Source organism: Peromyscus californicus, unplaced genomic scaffold (genome assembly GCF_007827085.1).
Source record: "Peromyscus californicus insignis strain IS unplaced genomic scaffold, ASM782708v3 Scaffold_20__1_contigs__length_68692818, whole genome shotgun sequence".
In the NCBI taxonomy this organism is placed as follows: Eukaryota; Metazoa; Chordata; class Mammalia; order Rodentia; family Cricetidae; genus Peromyscus; species Peromyscus californicus.
This window is the reverse complement of record NW_026294503.1, coordinates 64,529,330-64,550,613: the sequence shown is the minus strand read 5'-3', so window position 1 is coordinate 64,550,613 and position 21,284 is coordinate 64,529,330. Positions and strand designations below refer to the sequence as shown.

Sequence of the window (21,284 nt, the reverse complement as noted above, 5' to 3'; positions counted from 1 at the left end):
GTGGAAGCACACACTGGCTGAGGATGTAGCTCAGTGGAAGAGCCTTTGCCTAGCTTGCGTGAGGCCCTGGCTCTGATTTCGGGCTCTGCAGGGAAAAGCAGACCAAAAACACACTTAGGGGATTTTTTTTTTAAGTATATTTACAAAGTTGTACAACCATAACTCTTTCTTAATTCCAGAACCGTTCTGTCAGCCCTCAGAGAAATTCCCTATCTGTTTAGTCACCCACTAAAGCACTCATCTGCTTTCCGCCTATGAATCTGCTGTCCTGGACATTTCATTCAAAGGAATCCTGTGAGGGCTGGAGCTGGGGATAGTACAGCACGTGCCTAGCATGCCTGAGGCTCAGGATTTAGTTCCCAGTATAAGAGGAGCTCTATATGGCCTTCTCAATCTTTAACTCATACAATGTAATGATTTCCTGCAGAGAAAGAATCGTGTATTAGAAAAGAGGGGGTGGGGAATGACAGGAAGATTACATGGTTAATGAATGGAAAGATTTGGTATTCTGCACACGCACCCCCATAGTGCTAAGAATCAAACCAGAATGTCACATATACCGGGTAAACACTCAGCTGCACCCCCAGCCCCAAAACCTGTTGTTCTTTTTTTCTTGTTGTTTTGAGACAGGGTCTCACCTTGTGGCCTTAGCTGTCCTGGAACTCACTTTGTAGACCAGGCTGGCCTGGAACTCACAGAGATCCGCCTGGCTCTACGTCCTGAGTGCTGGGATTAAAGGCGTGCGCCACCACCGCCCGGGCTTGAAACAGGATTTTACTCTATAACCTAGCTTTAAAGTCACAGGGCTCTTCTTGCCTCAGCCTCCCTCCCAAGTACTCAGGTGACAGGAGCACAGGATGTCATCACATCCTCTCTTTGTCATCTTAAAATCTACTCATTTGTGCCGGGCAGTGGTGGCGCATGCCTTTAATCCCAGCACTCAGGAGGCAGAGCCAGGAGGATCTCTGTGAGTTTGAGGCCAGTCTGGGCTGCAGAGTGAGTTCCAGGAAAGGCGCCAAAGCTACACAGAGAAACCCTGTCTCAAAAAAACACAGACAAACAAACAAACAAAAATCTGCTCATTTGTCTGTTTACCGTAGTGCTGGAAACTGAAGCCAGGACCTACCTCAAGCATGCTGGAGAAGCGCAGTGCTGTAAGGGGCATCCCTAACCCTGTAAGGGGCATCCCTAGCCCTGTAAGGGGCATCCCTAGCCCAGCTTCTCATTTTTAGAGGATGCATAAGTTTGTTCCTTCTGTGATTTCAGAATATAAGATCTATTCATTGCCAAAGGTCTTAACAATGTTGGAAAAATAATATTGTTTTATTTATTCCTGGACAGATCAAAACTGTGCAGATTCAAGATCATAATGTATATTCCAGAAGTAAAAACATTTCCCCCTACATAATTATGCTTTCCTCAGTAGTACTGATGGACCCATTCTCTGAAACACAGTTGTTTGTTTGTTTCTTTCTTTCTTTCTTTTTTTCAGTCCTGGGGATTGAAATCACAGCTTTATACATGCTAGACACATAGTCGACCACTGAGCTACACCCTCATCCCTTACTCCAGTTTTTTTTCAACAGTAGTTTTAATAAAAGATGATGTGTATAAATCAAGAGAGTGGAACACCCAGAGTTTACTGAGTGTGAAAAAGGAATAGAATGGGGCTGGAGAGATGGCTCGGAGGTTAGGAGTACTGGCTGCTCTTCCAGAGGTCCTGAGTTCAATTCCCAGCAACCACATGGTGGCTCACAACCATCAATGAGATCTGGTGCCCTCTTCTGACCTGCAGGCATACTGTATACATAATAAATAAATCTTTAAAAAAAAAAAGAAAAGAAAGAAAAGAAAAGGGAATAGAATGAGACTCTCCTTAGAACGTAGATCAGGAGATGCAGAGATGGGTGAGGGGCAAAGCTTACTTCTTGCCTGATACTAGAGGTGTCTGTCTGTCTGTGCAAGCATTCCACCCAGATGACTCCTCAGGTGGGAAAACCTGTTCCGTGACCTCCTTTGGATTTTTTTAGCACACTGGAAAGAGCAACAGGTATGGCCATGACAAAGCATTCTCCTGCTGCCTGGTTATTTTGCTCTTCATTTTGAAACAGTCTGGTGTATCCCAGACTAACCTCAAACTGCCTATGTAGCCAAGGCTGATCTTGAACTCTGGTCCTCCTGCCTCCAACTCCTAAGAACCGGTATTACAGCGCCACCACACATGGTTTTATTTGGTGCTGGCAGGTAGAACCCAGGGCTTTATGCATGCTAGGAAAGCTCTGTACCAACTGAGCTACATCCTTAGCTCCCCCTTAAAAACAAAACCAAACCTCAAGCAACACAGGATAGCTGGAGTTGGAAGCCAGTTCCAGGACTGCTGGGCTACAGAGATCCGGTCATCTCTAAATGAATTCTCCTAGTAGGGTTCTCTCATTAAACTTCTGCTCTGGAGATTTCAAGAGTTGAGAAGTCTTTAAAACTTCTGGGGAAAAGTACGTTTCGTCTCATCCTCCAAGAATGTCTGAAATTCCTTACAGCACATGATTGTAACAGGGCACATCCTGGGTAGCAGCTTAGGAGGCGCTCGGAGACCGACAGACAGTAAATAAATGGGTGTCATAGGGCAGTGCTGGGGGCCGCCTCCTCCTCATAGCGCACGTGCAGCAGGGACGGCCCTCTCTGAAGTCGCTGACCTTAGCAGATTCATCACATCCGCTTCACTGGCCCTGTGGCCTCAGATGGCTTGTTTCTCCCCAAGCCTGAAGAGGCCCAGACGGGACCGGGAAGGTAGCTGAGCTGAGAGCGAGCTTTCCAGTGCACAGTCTTGAGTTTAACCACTAGTGCCACGTCACCTGAGTGTGGTGACACACACCAGCAGCTCCAGCACTTGAGGAGTGGAGGCAGGGGGATCAGAAGTTCAAGGTTATCCTTGGCTATCTAGTCAGTTTGAGGCTAGCCTGGACTACATGGGAGCCTGTCAGAAAGAGCAAGGAGGAAGGGGGAGGGGTCATGGGAAAGGTCACAGTAAAGATAGGGAAGCCCCCTCTTTGTTGATTTTTAGATCTAGTAGATCAGTTCATTTTAACTTTCTGCTCCCAGTGTCCTGTATGAGGAAAAAAGATAGGATCATTCTCCTTAGTCCTATGGCAGTACCAATACATGTTTTCTCTAATGTTGAGGCTCCGTTATGAAATATAGATTAAGGTATCTTTGCAAATTTTATGTGAAAAGCTTTTTTTTTTCTTTTTGAAAGTTTGATAGGAAAAGATTGTTTATGGTATCATTCAGTATAATTTCGGTTTTTATATGTATCCATCATCCCTGTCTTTCTTTCCAGGCCGGGCATTTGTATGTATGGTCAGTATATTTTCTTAATTGTTGGCACTTGGCATCTCCTTTCCTTCCTCCCAAACGGTCTTTTCTGTAAATTCACAAGCTTTGCACTTCACAAGCTGTGCTGCTAGAAGTGAGTGGTTCACAGAATGTGCGTGCTGGGGGTGGGGTGGGGTGTGTCCCTGTTGATACGTCTGTAGCCTAATGAGCGTCCACTTTGAGACAGGCGCACAGATATCTAACTCGGAGGTATGTGTCCACACGGCTGCTTTTGTTATTTCACTAGTCAGTGGGTTCTGCTTGTGACAGGGGGTTGATCTGGCCTAAGGTCTGTGAGAAGAAGAATTTTTTTTTTTTTTTAAGCATTCCAAGTTTATTTGAAAGATGAGCTGTGAAGAGAATGGAATGGTAAGCATTTTGAGTTCACGGGTTATTTTTATTTTGTAGAATGAGTTGAAAGCTTGTGGTGGTGAGATCAAGACTCATAAACTGGAACAAAAGGAGAATGTGCCCCCAGGACCTGAGGTCTGCATCTCCCATCAGGAAGGAAGAAAGGTAGGTTGAAAGTCCACGTCCAGTTGCCAAGGAAGCATGTGTTCTAAATTAGGTGCTTAAAATTAGAAAGGGCTCTGGTTCTGGGCTGCAGCGTCTGGGAATTTGGTGGCAGCTGCCAGAGCAGATTGTCATTTTTGCAGGTCACATAAATTTCAGTTAGGAAGCTTTGTAATTTACAGCTGACCAAATAATGAGCCTTCACTGGAAAATTCTTTTGTTCAGCAAATGCCCAGAAGGCATAAAGCTCAAGTCACCTATAAAAACATGCTTGATCAGAGATAAAATTCTTATTTTCAAAAACTTTTTTAAGGTTTTGTTGTATGTGTATAAATGTTTTGCCTGAACGCAATGTGTGTGCACTGTGTACGTGGATGGTGCCCTCAGTCAGAAGAGGGTATTGGATCCCCTGGAACTCAAGTTACAGACAGTTGTGAGCCACCATTCGGGTGCTGGGAGTTGAACCCAGATCCCCTGTAAGAACTGCGCATGCTCTAAACTGCTGAGCCATTTCTCCAGCCCCAAGATTCTGTCTTTAAATCATTCACAATCCTCTTCTTAAATATATACTCACTACGTTATTTTAAGATTTTCTTTCGTTTGCTTGTTTTGTCTTAATTTTGTTTTGAGATGAGGTCTCTGTGTCTCAGGCCCATCTTGAACTTGCACGCTCAAGCAATCCTCTCGCCTCAGCCTCTTAAATAACCGAGACTGCAGCTCCTGACACCAGTCTGGCTTAATACGGTTTTTTGTCTGTTTGTTTTTGGTTAAAAAAAAAAAAAAGTTATTCTTTTTCTCAAGGTTATTTGCTCAGTTTTGGTTTTGCTCTGCTAGTGATTCACCCAAGGTCTTGCATACACTGGGCAAGTGTTCTCCCACTGAGTTACATCTCCAGCCCTCACTCAAAGCATGTTAGAATGCAATTTGCATATGTTAACATAAGAAATGCTAAGCTAGCCGGGCGGTGGTGGCGCACGCCTTTAATCCCAGCACTCAGGAGGCAGAGCCAGGCGGATCTTTGTGAGTTCGAGGCCAGCCTGGTCTCCAAAGCGAGTTCCAGGAAAGGCGCAAAGCTACACAGAGAAACCCTGTCTCGAAAAACCAAAAAAAAAAAAAAAAAAAAAAAAAAAAAAGAAATGCTAAGCTTAGAAACTGAAGACTGGGCCAACAAGATGGCTCACCAGGAAAGGGCACTTGCAGGCAAAGCTGAGGCCCTGAGCTCCGTCTCCAGGACTCACGTGGCGGAAGGAGAGGACCAACCTGAAAGCTGTCCTCTGAATTCCACACCTGTGCTGTGGCAGGCATATCCTCACCCCCACACATATCATAATTCACTAACTGATGGGGGAGGAGTAAACTAAAGGCGGAAGCAGGCGTACTAGCAAATACCAACAACTGCAGAGCAGTGCAGGAAGCTGAAGCAGGATGGCCGTGAGTTCGAGGCCAGGATGTGCACGTGGAAAGTTCGAGGCCAGCATGTGCACGTGGAAAGTTCGAGGCCAGCATGTGCACGTGGAAAGTTTGAGGCCAGCATGTGCACGTGGAAAGTTCGAGGCCAGGATGGTGCATGCAGAAAGTTTGAGACCAGGATGGTGCATGCAGAAAGTTCGAGGCCAGGATGGTGCATGCAGAAAGTTCGAGGCCAGGATGGTGCATGCAGAAAGTTTGAGGCCAGGATGGTGCATGCAGAAAGTTTGAGGCCAGCATGTGCACGTAGAAAGTTCGAGGCCAGGATGGTGCATGCAGAAAGTTTGAGGCCAGGATGGTGCATGCAGAAAGTTTGAGGCCAGGATGGTGCACGCAGAAAGTTTGAGGCCAGGATGGTGCACACAGAAAGTTTGAGGCCAGGATGGTGCATGCAGAAAGTTTGAGGCCAGGATGGTGCATGCAGAAAGTTTGAGGCCAGGATGGTGCACGCAGAAAGTTTGAGGCCAGCATGTGCAGGTAGAAAGTTTGAGGCCAGCAAGACCCTGTTTGAAAACAAAGAAAACCACATACACATTCACCCTCATTCATAGCCAGCCCCCACCACTCCCTCCCTCCCTCTCATCTCTCTCCCCATCTCTTTCCCATGTGGCCTTCATGTGCAAGAAAACTAACAAACTATTGCCTTCTGACATGGTAGCTATTAAAAATCGTTATGGTAGGTGCTGTGAGAGAGTGGGGCCATGGGAGTTCAGAACTAGTTTACCTGACTTCTTCAGGAAGATGATGTCTGAGCCCAGTCTTGAGGAATGTGCAGGAATGGGCCAGGTGAGTGGAGAAAGGTCTCACAAGAGGTAGAATAGACACACAGCAGAGTGCGGAAGCCTGAGATTGACATTTGATTGATTGGCAAGGTAGGGATAGTAGATAGGCAATGATGAGAGACAGGTGGGGGGGATCTGGAAAAGCCTTCTAGGCCGTCCTCAAGGGCTGAGATATAATCAGTGGGAAGCCACGGAAAGAGTTCCGGAAAATCACGTTTGTGATGCTCGCCTCAACCATGAGATGGACGGCTTAGTTTTAACACGGAACAACTTCATGTAGACAGCAGACTTGCCAGTCATAGACTCATCAAATAAGCTCTATACTGGGCTTAGCAATTATGAGCACTGGCTGCTCTTCCGAAGATCCAGGTTCAATTCCCAGCACCCACAAAGCAGCTCACAATTGTCTGTAACTAAAATTCCAGGGGATCTTACATGATCTTTTCTGAGCCTCCCATGCACACTAGGTGTACACATACATACATGCAGGCAAAGAACTCATACATAGAAAATCTTTTAAAAATCTTAAAAGTAATAATAAATTGTATAAATTATAGACTTTTTTTTTGAGACAGACCCTGTAGACCAGGCTAGCCTAGAACTCACAGAGATCTGCCTGTCTCTGCCTCTTGAGAGCTAGAATTAAAGATGTGGGTCACCATGCCTGGCTAGTGAAAGTTGTTTCTCAAATATAACAAATAAATATGTTTGGAATTTTCCTTATGGTTTATAAATTAAAAAAAAAATCCCAGCATAAAATCTCCCCATCTTTACCTAAAGATCATAACTGAGGAAATATTTATCTGGAAAATGATGCTCCTGGTGTCCTAAATTCTGTTTTTGTGCTGATCTGATGTGAAATTAGAACTCTGCGCTGAACTGCAGGATCGGAACATTTTAATTACAGTGCAAAAGAGCAGAGCGGCAAGAGAATCATAAATCAGGGAGGGTGGGGAAGGAGGAGAGAAAGACAGTAAATACCAGTCAAGCGAGTCCTCAAAGTCTCTAGGCTTTTCAGAGCCTGGCTCTCCCTGGACGGCCTGGCTGCCTTTCGTTAACCAGTACCTAAGCCTTGTTTGAACTTTGGTCTGCTACAAAAAGATGTTAATGCTACAGGAAACATTCTTTTCAAAACAAAACAAAACAAATACACACACACACACACACACACACACACACACACACACACGCACGCACGCACGCATGCACACACACACACTTATTTTTATTTATTTATTTTTTTTAGGCAGGGTTTCTCTGTATAGCCCTGGCTGTCCTGGAACTCGTTCTGTAGACCACACTGGCCTCTAACTCACAGAGATCCACCTGCCTCTGCCTCCCAAGTGCTGGAATTAAAGGCGTATGCCACCACTGCTCAGCCCATATGTTTTTATTTATCCTTTGAGAATGTAAGAGGGCACTGGATCCATCGGAACTAAAGTTACAGGCAGTTGTGAGCCACCATGTGGGTGCTGGGAATTGAACCCAGGTCCTCTGCAAGAGCAGCCAGGGCTCTTAACCGCTGAGCAGTCTCTCCAGCCCCAAATAACTTTCTCGAAATGCCATGCTTTGTCAAGCTGTTGCTTTTCCTGTCATGAGATGTCTGAGCATGGTCTCTGATGCTCCTGCCTGGAAGTGCCCGCAGTGATGACATCTGTCCACCCACATGTTATGTCATGATGCCAGCACTAAGTGTTCAAGGGGACTAGGTCAGAGGTAAGGGAAGAACATCCCAGGATGGGTGCACCTACAAATGCACAAGAGTTGAGGGTCTTTTTTGTTTGGTTTTGGTTTTTGGTGACAGGGTCTCATGTAGCATAGGCTAGCCTCTAATTTACTGTGTAAGCAAGGATGAACCTGAATTACTGGCCCCTCCTGCCTCTATTTCTTGAGTACTGAGATTTTAGGCATGTGCCAACCAGCCAGCAGTGAAGGTCTTTTTATAACCAAACACAACTTTCAAAAAATGTATTTCATACCATTAGATGAAACACTGCATGTGGAGGCGATCAGTTCAATACCTGGCACATAGTAAACACTCAGTGAATGTCAGCTGTGGTTATTCTAGCTTATTCTTTGCCAAGGTAGAATCCCTGTAGTGAAAGGAGAGAAGGGAAAACGCTGGCATTTAGGTGTGGTCAGTCAACAACTTAGTCTCCATCGTAGTTCAGTTCTTCAGGCATCTTGACATAGGCCCTCGGTATCACCCGTTAAACCAGCATCATGAGCTTTATAGAAGATGTGCACCAGAAAGGACTAGGCGTGTATAAAGGAGGGAGGGAGGCAGTTCTTTTATTCAAGTTTGATGGCTTCTGAACCAAAAATATATACCTACGCACAGGGTCTGCTTCTTGTTAAAAACAAACAAACAAACAAAAAAACCTGCCATTTTGAGACTAGAATATTTTTGTTGGTTTTTGGTGTCCTCCCCACCCGGGTGTGGCAGTGTGCTTTTTTTTTGTTTTTTTTTTGTTTTATTTTGAATATTTTTCTTAGATACACATTTTTATTATTATTATTATTAACTGTTACTATTATTTTATGTGTATGAGTTTTGCCTGCATGTATGTCTGTGCACCACGTTTGTGCCTGGTGTCTGAAATGGCCGAAAAAGGGGGTTAAATTCCCTGGGACTAGAGTCGGATGATTGTGAGCTACCATGTGGGTGCTGGGAATTGAACCTGGGTCCTTCACAAGAACAACAAGTACCATATATAGAGAGAGAGGGGGGGGGGAGGGGGTACTGTAACCCAGGCTAACATCAAACTCACAGTCTAGCAGGGGCTTATCTTTAACTTCTCCCTCCCTTCACCTCCCAAGTCTCAACCTCTTCACCCGAAACATCCAAACAGAAAACCAGGAAAATCAGAGTAAGAATAACTCCTGTGATTAAATACGTTCCTTTCCCTTGCTGTGGGGTTTGCTCTCCTTGACATGGGGTTTTGTTTGGTTTATGCTTCCTGAGATACGGCTTGAACGTTCTTTATGAGGGAGACGATGCGCACTTGGCAGCTGAGTGCAGTCTGTTCTAGTGCGCCTCTGTAATTGAGAGGCGCGTTAATATCCTCGTAAAAGACAACCACTGCCTCTCGTTTAAACGTTCGGCTGTTCCGGGCCGTTATTCCCCCCAGGCAGCCAGTGACTAACTGGAGTCAGCGGGTCTTTATGGCGTTGGCAGCAGATGCTCTTCTATTTTTAATGCTCTTCTTAATCCCCCTTAATCTTTTTTGTTTTTTTCTTGTAGGTTTCTGCAACTGAGAATAGCCTGGTGGCCCATTCTAGCCCTGCGGAAGACGATGCTTGTAAGCGTTTGCTCTTAGCTCTGCATGGCGGGGTCCCTGCTACTGTCTGTAGAGGAAGGGACACCGTACACCCAGCAGCCAAGCTCATCGGAGTCTCCACTGGGCTTAGGGACTGCTGCTGGAACACTCGTCACACTTTTCATAGCTCAGGGAGAAGTTGTATTACATACGGCTAACATGGAATAGAGATTTTTTTTTTTTAATTTTTTGAGATTGTTATTTATTTTTAATTTATGGATATAGGTGTTCGCCTGAATGTTGTCTGTATACTATCTGTCTGTAGTGCCTGTCAAGACAATGGCATCAGATCCCCTGAGACTGGAGTTACCATTGGTGCTGGGAATTGAACCTGGGACCTCTGAGAGAGCAGCCAGTGCTCTTAACTTCTGAGCCATCCTTCTAGCCCTTACTAAAAGAATAACTTTTAACAACACTTCTCTCATTGAACTTACCCTACCTTCGGCACTAAACTCTTCCAGGTCCAAAACTGTATAAACCGATCTTGAAGTCTTACTTCAACAGAGGTGTTCAAGAAGAACTGTATTAATTATTGGAGAGCGTTTTCCTCAAAGTGCTAAATTTTGACATAATTTGATCCTGTTTGGAGTACTTGTAAGCCTGGTTTCTGAAAGATAAAAGATTTGGGTTTTATTTTTACCATCTTTATTTTTATGTATTTATTTTTCTGACACAGTCTTGCTGTACACTGACTAGCCTGGAACTTACTGTATAGAAGAGTCTGAACTCTCCTCCTTCTGCCTGCGTCCTAGGTGCCGTGACTAGAGAGATGAGACGTGTTTCACAATGCTTGCCATACCGTGACCATGTCTGATTTTCAGTGTACCGTTGTTTTGGTTTGCTTTTTTGGTTTTTCCTTTCTTTTTTTTTTTTTTTTTTTTTAAGACAGGGTTTCTCTGTGTAGCCCTGGCTGTCCTGGAACTCCCTATGTGGACCAGGCTGGCCTTGAACTCACAGAGATCCACCTTCCTTTGCCTCCAAGTGGGGATTAAAGACTTGTGCCACTTTGCCCAGCTCGGCGAATTATTTTTAAATATGTATAGATTCCTAGCTTCCCCCACAACAAATCTGGACACAGAAATCCTCAAAACTGAGGTAAGAGCATAAATCAAGATTTATGCTTCAGATTGCCCAGAAAAGGTCAAGGCTGAAATCAAAAGCACCTTGAACTAAAAGATTTTTTTAATTAGGTTTGCAATACATTTCTTCTTTCTTTATCTTTTCTCCAGAAACAAACTATCACCTCTTAGTGCCTTGCTGCCTCTAGCTTTAAGAACATTTAAATTGTATTTTTATCCATTTATTTTCGTGTGGACTAGGGACGGCTTGCAGAAGTCTGTGCTCTCCTTCACTATGTGGATGCTGGGGATTGAACTCAGGTCTTCAGGCTTGTCGGCAGGTGCTTTTTGCCATCTGCGGAGCTATCTTGCCAGCCCAACTCTAGACTCAGGAATTTTGTTTAAATGGTCCCTTAGTAGCTGTGTGAATGACTCTTCTGTACCTTCTGAGTTTCATCGTGAGGTACATACACTGGCATGTTGCTAGAGTTTTCCTGCCTGGCCCACAGTCAGGACAAATCTCTCTCACCCGCCAGTCCTGATGGCGGCTGGCAGTGTCTCCCTCTCCAGCTTCCTGTTTACTGTGGGCCAGGCAGGAAAACTCTAGCAACACTGGCAAGAACTTCATTCATATGGCATTACTTAAACAATTAGGAAGAAAACCTTTATGTGGTATTTTCATTATTAATATCTGCTTTAAAAATAATCCAGAAAAAGCAAACTGTCCCTGGAGAGGAAGAAGCAGAGTGGATCTTTGTGAGTTTGAGGCCAGCCAGAGCAAGACCCTGTATCTAATTTTTTTTTTTTTTTGGTTTTTCGAGACAGGGTTTCTCTGTGTAGCTTTGCGCCTTTCCTGGGACTCACTTGGTAGCCCAGTCTGGCCTCGAACTCACAGAGATCCGCCTGGCTCTGCCTCCTGAGTGCTGGGATTAAAGGCGTGCACCACCACTGCCCGGCTTTTTTTTTTTTTTTTTAAGAATGACCCACAAAGACTCAACACACATTCCTTCCGTTTCCCCAGCTTCAGCTGAAGCACCCCAGAGGAAGTTACTGGGCATGCCAACTACCAAAAACACCAAATCTATTCACAGCCTTAAGAAATGGCACATGCTTCAGAGCAGAATGTTTGGGTATACCGATTGTTTGGGTCCCAGGCGTGTGCTGCAGAGTGAGAACGTCTCTAACTGACAGCCTGACTCCTGGGGGAGCCCAGGACACTTGCAGTTTAGAACCCTCTTCACCGAAAAGCAGTACTCTCCCTGACACTAGAAGGACCAGTCCCTGGTGGGAAGTACCCATGTTTTGCTTTTGGAAAGAACCTTGCCATGAGCTACTCTAAAATGCCTGCCTTTGTGACTCCACCAGGTGACCCCCAGGTGAAGAGTGGGGCCCAGCAGCCTGTGCACCCGAAGCCACTGAGTCCTGACGCCAGAACCTCCAGTCTTCCGGAAAGTTCTCCTTCCAAAACAGTGAAGGTATGGTGGCATTTGCTCCCTGAGTCCTAGACTCTTGTTTCCAGTTCCACATGCTGCAGTTTTCAGTGTTCTGTTCAGCATTACCAGTTTGGGCTGTCCTAGACATAATGCCGGTAAGGGTGTACTTAAGAGTCACTTTCAGGCTGGGCGGTGGTGGTGCATGCCTTTGATCCCAGCACTCGGAGGGCAGAGGCAGGGAGGATCTTTGTGAGGTCGAGATCAGCCTGGTTTACAGAGTGAGTTCCAGGACAGCCAGGACTGTTACATAGGGAAATAATAATAATTTATTTTTCTAATATAAAGGATGGAAGCTATGAACTTTTTTTCCTCACACTTAGTAATTTGCATATAAAACTAATTGATGAATGAAAATGTAAGATGTTTAAAAAAAAAAGTGACTAAGGAAGACACCTGGCATTGGCCTCTGACCTCCACATGCACTTACATAGACACACACACACACACACACACACACACACACAGACACACACAAGCCAGGCATAGTGGTGCATGGTGAGACTGAGGCAGGAGGATAGCAAATTCTAGACTAGCCTCGACTATGCATTGAGACTGACCCTATCTAAACAAACAAACAAACAAACAAAATAAATAAGAAAACCCAGTGACTAGACCATCTGACCTGGTTATGAATTCTGTGTAACTGAAGAATCTGAGCCCTGGTTAATCTAAGAACAAACATCTGGTACTGAGAACAATTGCTTTCTCAACATGGCTCTGGTCCCCTCCTCTGCCTGTTTGGCCAGATGACCTAGGACGTGGTCGTGCTGACCCAATGCTGGATCGAGGTCCTCCAGGCCCTGAGCCAATGAGTGCTCTATGAAAGGACACATCACACAGGTCTTCCTGAACTAGTCAGAGAGAAAATACATAGGGTAGATCTCTTCATGCTTATCTCATACCTATGTGGGCTTTGTCCACGGTCACTCAGCAGGAGCATTCACGGCCTGCCTTTACACACACACACCCCAGGATTGAAAACCGGTGTGAAGACTAGAGCCCATCGCCCGCCCAGTTCCCCGTGTGTCAGCAGTCCAAAGCTCAAAAGATGATGGTGTGCGGAGCCTGGCATGAGACCTAAATTCATCTCCTCTTTATTTAAGATCTGCTTGTTTTCTCTCGCTCCAAGTCCCCCACACAGTCCACAAGCAAGATAAATACTTCAAATGCGCACAGAAAGACCTGCTGGCATCACTGATCCCATGGCCCTAGACTTGGCAACAGAAGCTATTTCTCTACTTTGGGAAATTACATGCAGCTAAGAATACATTTGTTCACTCAAAATAGATGTTTGAGTCCCACGCATCCTGAGGGGGGAAAAAGATCTGCTCGTAGTGCCTGTCACTGAAAAATAGGGCATCCTAGGCAGGGAACTCAAACCGTTTCAAAGTTTAGTTTCTTAAAGTAAAAACTGCGGGTGACTGGAGGGATGGCTCAGAGCGCCGGCTGTTCCTGCAAAGCAACAGCACCCACGTGGCGGCTCACAGCTGTCTGTAACTCCAGCTGCAGGGCGCCCCGCGACCGCTGTCCTCCTGGAGCACCAGGCACCCATGCAGTGCATACGACACACATGTAGACCAAATACCAATACACATAAAATGAAAATAAATGTCGGCAGGCAGGGTGTCGCCCTCCTTTAGTCCCAGCCCTCTGGAGGCAGAGGAAGGAGGATCTCTGTGGGTCTACGGAGTGAGTTCCAGGACAGCCATGTCTCCATAGAGAGATCCTGTCTCAAAATAAATAATTGAATAAATATTTTTAAAATATGTGTGTGGAGAAAGCAAGAATGGGGTATAGTTTGAACACTGGCCGGAGAGCTCCCTTGGTGAGGTGTGATGCTATGAAGTTCAGGTTGCAGGTTCACTCTCAAAGGAGAGAATATCGACATCAGAAGCTGGTGGGCTGGGACAAAGGCCTGTTCTGCTTCAAGGAACTCTGGAGACTTTTTAAATTTTTATGTCCTTATTATTTTTATGGTATGAATGTTTTGCCTGCATGTGTGTTTGCCATGTGTGTGCGCCTGGTCCCTGTGATGGTCTGAAGAAGGCATGAGATCCTCTGGAACAGGAGTTACAGGTAGCTATGAGCCACTGTATAGGTGCTGGGAATCGAACCCAAGTCCTCTGCTAGAGCAGCCAGTGCTCTTACCCAGCGTCATCTCTCTAGCCCCAACTCTGGGGATTTTTAACAAAAATCGTTGGAGACAGGATTTCACTATTCAGCCCAGGCTGGCCTCAGTTCACCGTTACAGCTCAGGTTAGCCTCAGTCCTATAATCTTCTGTGTCTGCCTCCCAAGTACAAAGATTACAGACATTTACCACCATACCTGGCTTCCGGGGTTTTCAGTTGTCAGTGGGGGGATGGGGAGAAATCAAGACCCAGAAGGGAGGAAAAGGCAGGACGATGTGACCAGTCCTGAGGGTTACACACTTATCCTCATTGTGCCAAGATAGCCCAGGCCCAAGTTTCCTTCCTCAGATGGTCCTGCCAACAGAGGTGGGATGTTATATGGGCTTTGTTGTATGGTGTCGGGGCTGTCCAGCCTCAAGCATACTAAGCCAGCTCTTTCCACTGAGCTGCCCTCCCCCAGCCCAGGTTTATGCCCTTTTACAAAGCTGTTAGAATTATGATTGAAGGTCGCTAGCTGTAGACAGTCTATTAGAGGCCATCTATCTGGGATCCGAATGGTCCTGAGAATGAGTTCACGGAGAGGTCTTCTCAGAGAAGCTGCGGGCTGCACAGAGCCGGCTCAACCATTTACTGCGTGGTGAAGAATTTCACTTTTATTACCTAGCTGTTTTGCACAAACTGGAAGGAAAGAATGAACGGCATTTGTGGCATTCATCTGATGAATGGGGGTCTGGCATCGGTGCGGAATTTTTTCCCAGTTTCATTATGTCTAAAGGCTTAGTTTCACTGCCCATGGCCAGCTGCTTCCCTTTTCCCCCACATTCACAGATGCACCACCGCTGAGCCTTCATTAGACTGAAAAGTCTGTGTAAGACAAAATGTCGAAAGAGTGTAGATGAAGCCATGGAGATTCATTGGAAAATAGCTTTTTTTTTTTTTCGGTTTTTCGAGACAGGGTTTCTCTGTGTAGCTTTGCGCCTTTCCTGGGACTCGCTTGGTAGCCCAGGCTGGCCTCGAACTCACAGAGATCCACCTGGCTCTGCCTCCCGAGTGCTGGGATTAAAGGCGTGCGCCACCACCGCCCGGCGGAAAATAGCTTTAAGTAGATAGATGCCCATCAACAGAAGGTCTGTAATATTCCTCATACAGGAAAGGCTGTGTTGATGAATATTAATTATTTATATGTTACCCCATTTGTTCCAGAATATCGTGAAGATAATAGCTACACGTTTTAATTTGAAATCAAGTGAGGACTCCAGCTTGTTGAGTGTGTAAGGGCTAGGCTAGCATCTGCTTTCTCTCCAAAGAGCTGCCTTTAGTTACGGAAACTGAACAACAGCCCCGCACAGTGTGGAAAACACTGTCGGTCTGAGTTAGGAGTTCTGGGTTATGATTCCGATTCTGTTCCTGACTGTGCGTAACCTTGGTCACCATCTGACACCCCTCATGCTTCAGTATCTACGTGGGAGAAAGGGGATAGAGGAGGAGAAATGAGAGCAGAAGTCTTCACTTACTCAATGAAAAAATAGATGTAAAGATAAGACGTGTCTAACATTCCCATGTTGGCAGAGTTCTGGGCACGGCTGTGCCGAGTCTGAACCTACCATGGCGGCATGGGCAGGATGCATGCCAGCCCTCCGATAATGGGAGAGTTTTCACACTGACTGCTTCCTGTTGCCTGAATAGACATGGGAAAATTACAGAAAAGTGGCTGAGAGCCCAGGACGGAGAATTAACGGGAAGACACAGCACAGCCACAATGATCTGGCATATTACCGTGCTGGGATCCTCTTCTGTTGTTCTTGTGACAGTAGAGGTCCCGTGGCCAGCTGCTGCACAAGCCTTAACTAATAGCAAGAGAGACTGTGAGACGTGAAACCTGGTGGGTCTGGCCAACCAGAACCTGTGGCCAGTCATTTGTTTGAGGCAGCAGTCTGTCAAGTTGATCTCAAGGAGGGGGGTGACTTTTCAGTCCTGTGAGTGAAGCTTTAATGAAGAGAGCAGGTGTGGGTCAGGTGTGGGAGGCAATAAAAGGCTGAAGAATTGTTATCCAGACACTCCTTTTGTGGGTGAAGTTTCATAAAAGCCTTCTCTCTCCTGAGGCTCAATGTGTTCCAGGTAGATCTGAGAGGGGCTGGGTTCTGCCTCCTGGAACAGTTACTTGAAAGGGAATGTAGTCTTACTCTTGGATCAGAGTCTGAGTTTCAGCTCAGCTGCAGTCAAGTGCTCCAGGGCACACCAATGCTGTGTATTCATTAAAGGTTCCTGTTCGTCTCTTCCAGCTTCTGCGTCCTGCTCCTGGCACCTAATTTCTGCTCCTGCCTTCCACTTTCCTCCTAATGTGAGCAAAACCTTCACTGTCTCTCAGGTTCTCCCTTCTATCCCCTGGGCTGCATCCTTCCGTGGTGTGTTCCTTCTGTGTGTGTGTGTGTGTGTGTGTGTGTGTGTGTGTGTGTGTGTGTGTGTGGTGAGTGCGTGTGTGTCTGTGTGTGTGGTGTGTATGTTGAGTGTGTGTGTCTGTGATGTTTGTGTGTGTGGTGAGTATGAGTGTGTGTGTGGTATGTGTTTGTGATGAGTGTGTGTGTGAGTGGTATATTGTGTGTATTGAGTGTGTGGTGTATGTGTGGGTGTGTGCATGGTGTGTATGTGTATGAGTAAGCATGTTCTTTATCCTTTACTCCTTGTTCTCCCAAATCTATTTCAACTGTTAAAATACAGGATCCTCTCTTTGCAACTGAAAAAGATTCTCAGTCTGATACTGAAAAAGATTCTCAGTCTGATAAACACATTTATCCTATTACTTACACAATTTGACTTATGATTCAGACAGGTTCTCTCCAGTAGCTTCAATGGTATCATTATTCTGAAATTTTATTCTGCATGTTAATCTAGTCCTGCTAACTAAGAAAACACCTAGTCTTTATAGAGAAAACCTTATTAAATGAGGTAACAATATCTCCCTTTAAATCCAATTCTGTTAGAATGTCTGTAAAAGAAAAAAAAAAAATCTGTTCTTCAAATAATGCCTTCGTGGTTCCCACGGCACTCACTGCAGTAACTCAGGTCACCTTTAATACTTTCCTATGACTGGTTAACTAAGGTAACCTCTGGTCTTTGATTGTTTAACCTTTTTTCTTTTTAGGATTCTGCCCCTACAGTGAAAGGGATTGTTTGGGGGGTTTTGTTTTGTTTTTTTCAAAACAGGGTTTCTCTGTGTAGTTTTGGAGCCTGGAACTCACTCTGTAGACCAAACTGGCCTCTAACTCACAGAGATCTGCCTGCCTCTGCCTCCTGAATGCTGGGATTAAAGGTGTGTGCCACCACACCCAGCTTGCTCTTTTATTCTTTTTTTTTTTTTAATTTTGTTTTATTTATTATGTGTACAGTGTTCTGCCTGCATGTATCCCTGCAGGCCAGAAGAGGGCACCAGATCTCATTATAGGTGGTTGTGAGCCACCATGTGGTTGCTGGGAATTGAACTCAGGACCTCTGGAAGAGCAGCCAGTGCTCTTACCCTCTGATCCATCTCTCCAGCCCCGCTCTTTTATTCTTAAGTCCTTTGAATTTTTTATTCTTAAGTCCTTTGGAGTCTCACTCATTTTATTAAACTCCATTTTATAGTCTTCACTTTCATTTTGTGTTTGTTTTCTACTTCCGTTTCCTATCGAGCCTACGTAGGAAACAGTCCCCGTTTCTTTTTTCTTTTTTTTTATTTTGTTCCTGTAGCAAATGAACAATTGGTATGTTTTTTTTTTTTTTTTAATGGACTCATCTTCAGGGTAATTAAGTCTGTTCTGCCTATAACGTGGTCCTTTTGGGCTTAACTAAATTCTGGTCCTGGGCCTAGGGATTAATCTGCATTATTTACCATCTTATGTTTCATGCTGCGAACCCAAGCTCATCTAAGCCCCACAGGGGACACCTAGGTGCTTGTGAGAGTTGCCTGGCCACCTAAATGGTGCTCTTCCTCTATTGACTGAGATGTTTATCAAGTCAGGGACACTACCCTCTAGAGGAGCGGGCCCGGCCACTTTCAGTAGCCACATGAGGCTTTTCGTCATGTAAATGCTCATAATATGTTTTAGAATTCTGGCCTCTATCAAGGCTACAGCAGCAAACTTGGAGACGGGGTTTAGGGTCTCTTGAGGTGTAGGCTTGCCTCAAACTTGACGTATAGCTCAGGATGACCTTGCATTTATGACCCTCCTGCTTCTGTCTCCCCAGTGCTGAGTTTACAGGCACGTACAACCATGCCCAGTTTTATTCTGTGTTGAGCAATGAACCCAGAGCTCCATACAAAGCTAGGCAAGCTCTCTCCAATTGAGCAACATCCCCAGTCCCCAGCTCTTATATTTTTAGAAATGAATTATTGTGTTGGACAACATGACAGCTCTTATTCCACAGTTTGCAAGTAGTTCATAAATTTGTAGTCATTAACTATAACATTTCCTGGGGCTTGCTTTTATTCTGTTGGTTTTCAGACATGTTATAGGCAGTTTAGTAGGCAATGCTTCCTTCTGGAATCCTAATGATGTGGTTTGTTTCTCTTACAAATTATTGCATTTGTGTGTCAGTTTAGGCTTGTTTAAAAATATGCCTAATTTGGGGCCGGACAAGATGGCTTAGCAGGTAAAGGCACTTAGTGCCAACCTGAGTACCTGAGTCCGATGCCAGAACCCATACAGAAGGAGGAGAGACCCAACCCCCCAGAGCTGACTCAGACCTCCACGTAGGTACCATAATGTGTGCACTTATACACTAATAAAATAAAATAAGAACAAATGTAAAAAGCTGTTTAAATATGCCACATTTAGATTAGTGGCTTATACATATATTCTTGGCACTGAGGAAGTAGAAGCAGGAGAATAAAAGTCATGGAAATATGATGAGTCTGAGGGTAGCTTGGGCAGCACACAAATCTGTCTAAAAAAACTAGAATAAAACCCATCCAGAGAGTAACAAAAGATGTTCCGCTGAAATTGGAATGCCTTCACCTAGTTCCCAAAGCTTAATGCTTTTCTTCTGCATGAGTGTTAGGGCCCCAACTCCCAGGCTGATATAATCGTCTCCTTATACTTGCCACATGGATTGAACTTCTTTCTTGTGTTATGATTTCATTTTCTCCTACTCCCTGCCCTTCTAACTACAGATCTCCATCTTTAATGTTTTCTGTAGGGGTGTGTGTGTGTGTGTGTGTGTGTGTGTGTGTGTGTGTGTGTGTGTGAGCTTGTGTACACCTTGCTCTGCAACACAGCCCAAACCCACCTGACCTCAAAGAAAGGCTTCTACACTCTGGGCAGCCACAAAATTTGGTACAGAAATTCAAGAGAGCCTCCCAGTTCTAACAAGTCAGCTGGTGGAACCTGAGCAGGCGTGGTTCCTAGGAGAATGGCCCTTAGATAAATTAAATCCTAGGCCCATCTCAGCAGAGTACCAAGCCATCGCTTCAGATGCTGAAATTGTCCACTTCCTTCCCTAGAAGTTTCAGGCACCTGCCAAAGAGATCTGTGTGGAGTGCCAGAAGACCGTGTACCCCATGGAGCGTCTCCTGGCCAACCAGCAGGTGTTTCACATCAGCTGTTTCCGCTGCTCCTACTGTAACAACAAACTTAGGTAGGTCAGTCCCTGACAGGCCCTCTGTCTGCACAGTGGGAGCTCAGAGGGACCCTGGCTTTTAGCACACGAGCACGAAAGGTGCTGTTGGTACTGGGGCTCCTGGAAGAGTAAAAATCTCTGTTTAGTGACAGCTCCATCATACAGCATGATGATGATGATGTTGGGGACTTCCTGATGCTCTGGTGTGTTAGAACTGAACCCTAAAATACTATGAACTGCTAATGAGGCCCCTCACCCATCACCAACTTCAGTAGAATGTTTTCCTGTGGTGTCTTAGAACCATAAACTTATATCCCAAGGCATGACATGGGCCTGGCATCCCAGCTACAGTGGGATGTTGAGGCAGGAAGACCTCAAGATCATGGCCTGCCTGAGCAGCTTACCGAAACCATGTCACCCAAAGTGAAAAAGAGGGCCAAGGATGTATCACAGGGGTAGAATGTCTAGCATGCATAAATCCCTGGGTTCAATCCCCATGCTGAAGAGAGGTGGGAAGAAAGGAAGGAACTCAAAACTATCCATATGGCAGATTGGGGAAGTGTTTCACATTAATTAACTTTAATTGCATAGTTTTGGAGAAGAGAGTATCCAAGATGTTACTATCTCCATCTTTCCTTCCCAAGAAAGTATCCTAGATTACTCTTGAAAGACATCCTGGCATCTACAGGGTACTTATGGGGTTTGTACCTGACCACAACTGGACCCTGTGGTAGCTCTATCTAGGTAAAGCTCCTTACATTGCCTAAAATCGGCCTCTGGGATCTCCACTCTTTACTTCTTTTTCTGCCCACTGAATTATTTTTTTAATTAATTAATTTATTGATTGGTTTTTCAAGACAGAGTTTCTCTGTGTAGCCCTGGCTACTCTGAAACTCATTCTATAGACCAGGCTGGCCTCGAACTCAGAGATCCACCTGCTTCTGCCTCCAGAGTGCTGAGATTAAAGGTGTACGCCACCAAGGTCTGACTGGCTTTGAATTAATTTTTTCAACAAAACATGTATCTCTTTGGGGGCAATGCTGTCATTGCTGTGACCCTTTAATTTTGTTGATATGTATCTGAGTGTTTTGCCTGCAAAGGCTAAAAGGTGGCATCAGATCCCCTGGAACTGGGGTTACAGATGGTTGCTAACTGCCATGTGGGTGCTGGGTCCTCTGGAAGAGCAGCCAGTGTTTAACTCTCCAGCCCCTGTTATGATCCTTTAAAAGCCATTACAGTGGGCTGAGCATGGCTGACGCAGCCTCCTGACCGCAGGTGAATTTTATTTAATCAGACACATCTTTGCATCATTAAACAAACATTCCAGAGCATAAACAAAAGTAATACACCTCGAAGTAATATTCTACAACACAGCCTGGTCTACAGAGTGAGTTCCAGGATAGCCAGGGCTACACAGAGAAACCCTGTCTTGGGAAGGAGAGAGACAGAGACAGAGAGACAGAGAGACAGACAGACAGAGAGACAGAGAGACAGAGCGGGAGAGGAGAGAGAGGCATTATGATAAGTCATTTATGTGCTTTTAAAGATATTTT

General features: G+C 45.2%; 1 protein-coding gene across 2 annotated transcripts in view; it reads left to right on the top strand.

Annotated features, from left to right (window-relative positions):
* Window positions 1–21,284, top strand: part of Lima1 (LIM domain and actin binding 1) — a 107,397-nt gene that overhangs the window by 82,993 nt on the left and 3,120 nt on the right. For both annotated transcript variants that reach the window (XM_052748948.1, XM_052748947.1), the window contains exons 7-10: window positions 3,781–3,888; window positions 9,379–9,436; window positions 11,878–11,987; window positions 19,616–19,749. In XM_052748948.1, the coding sequence (XP_052604908.1) occupies window positions 3,781–3,888; window positions 9,379–9,436; window positions 11,878–11,987; window positions 19,616–19,749 (410 nt within the window). The remainder of the gene's footprint in view (window positions 1–3,780; window positions 3,889–9,378; window positions 9,437–11,877; window positions 11,988–19,615; window positions 19,750–21,284) is intronic.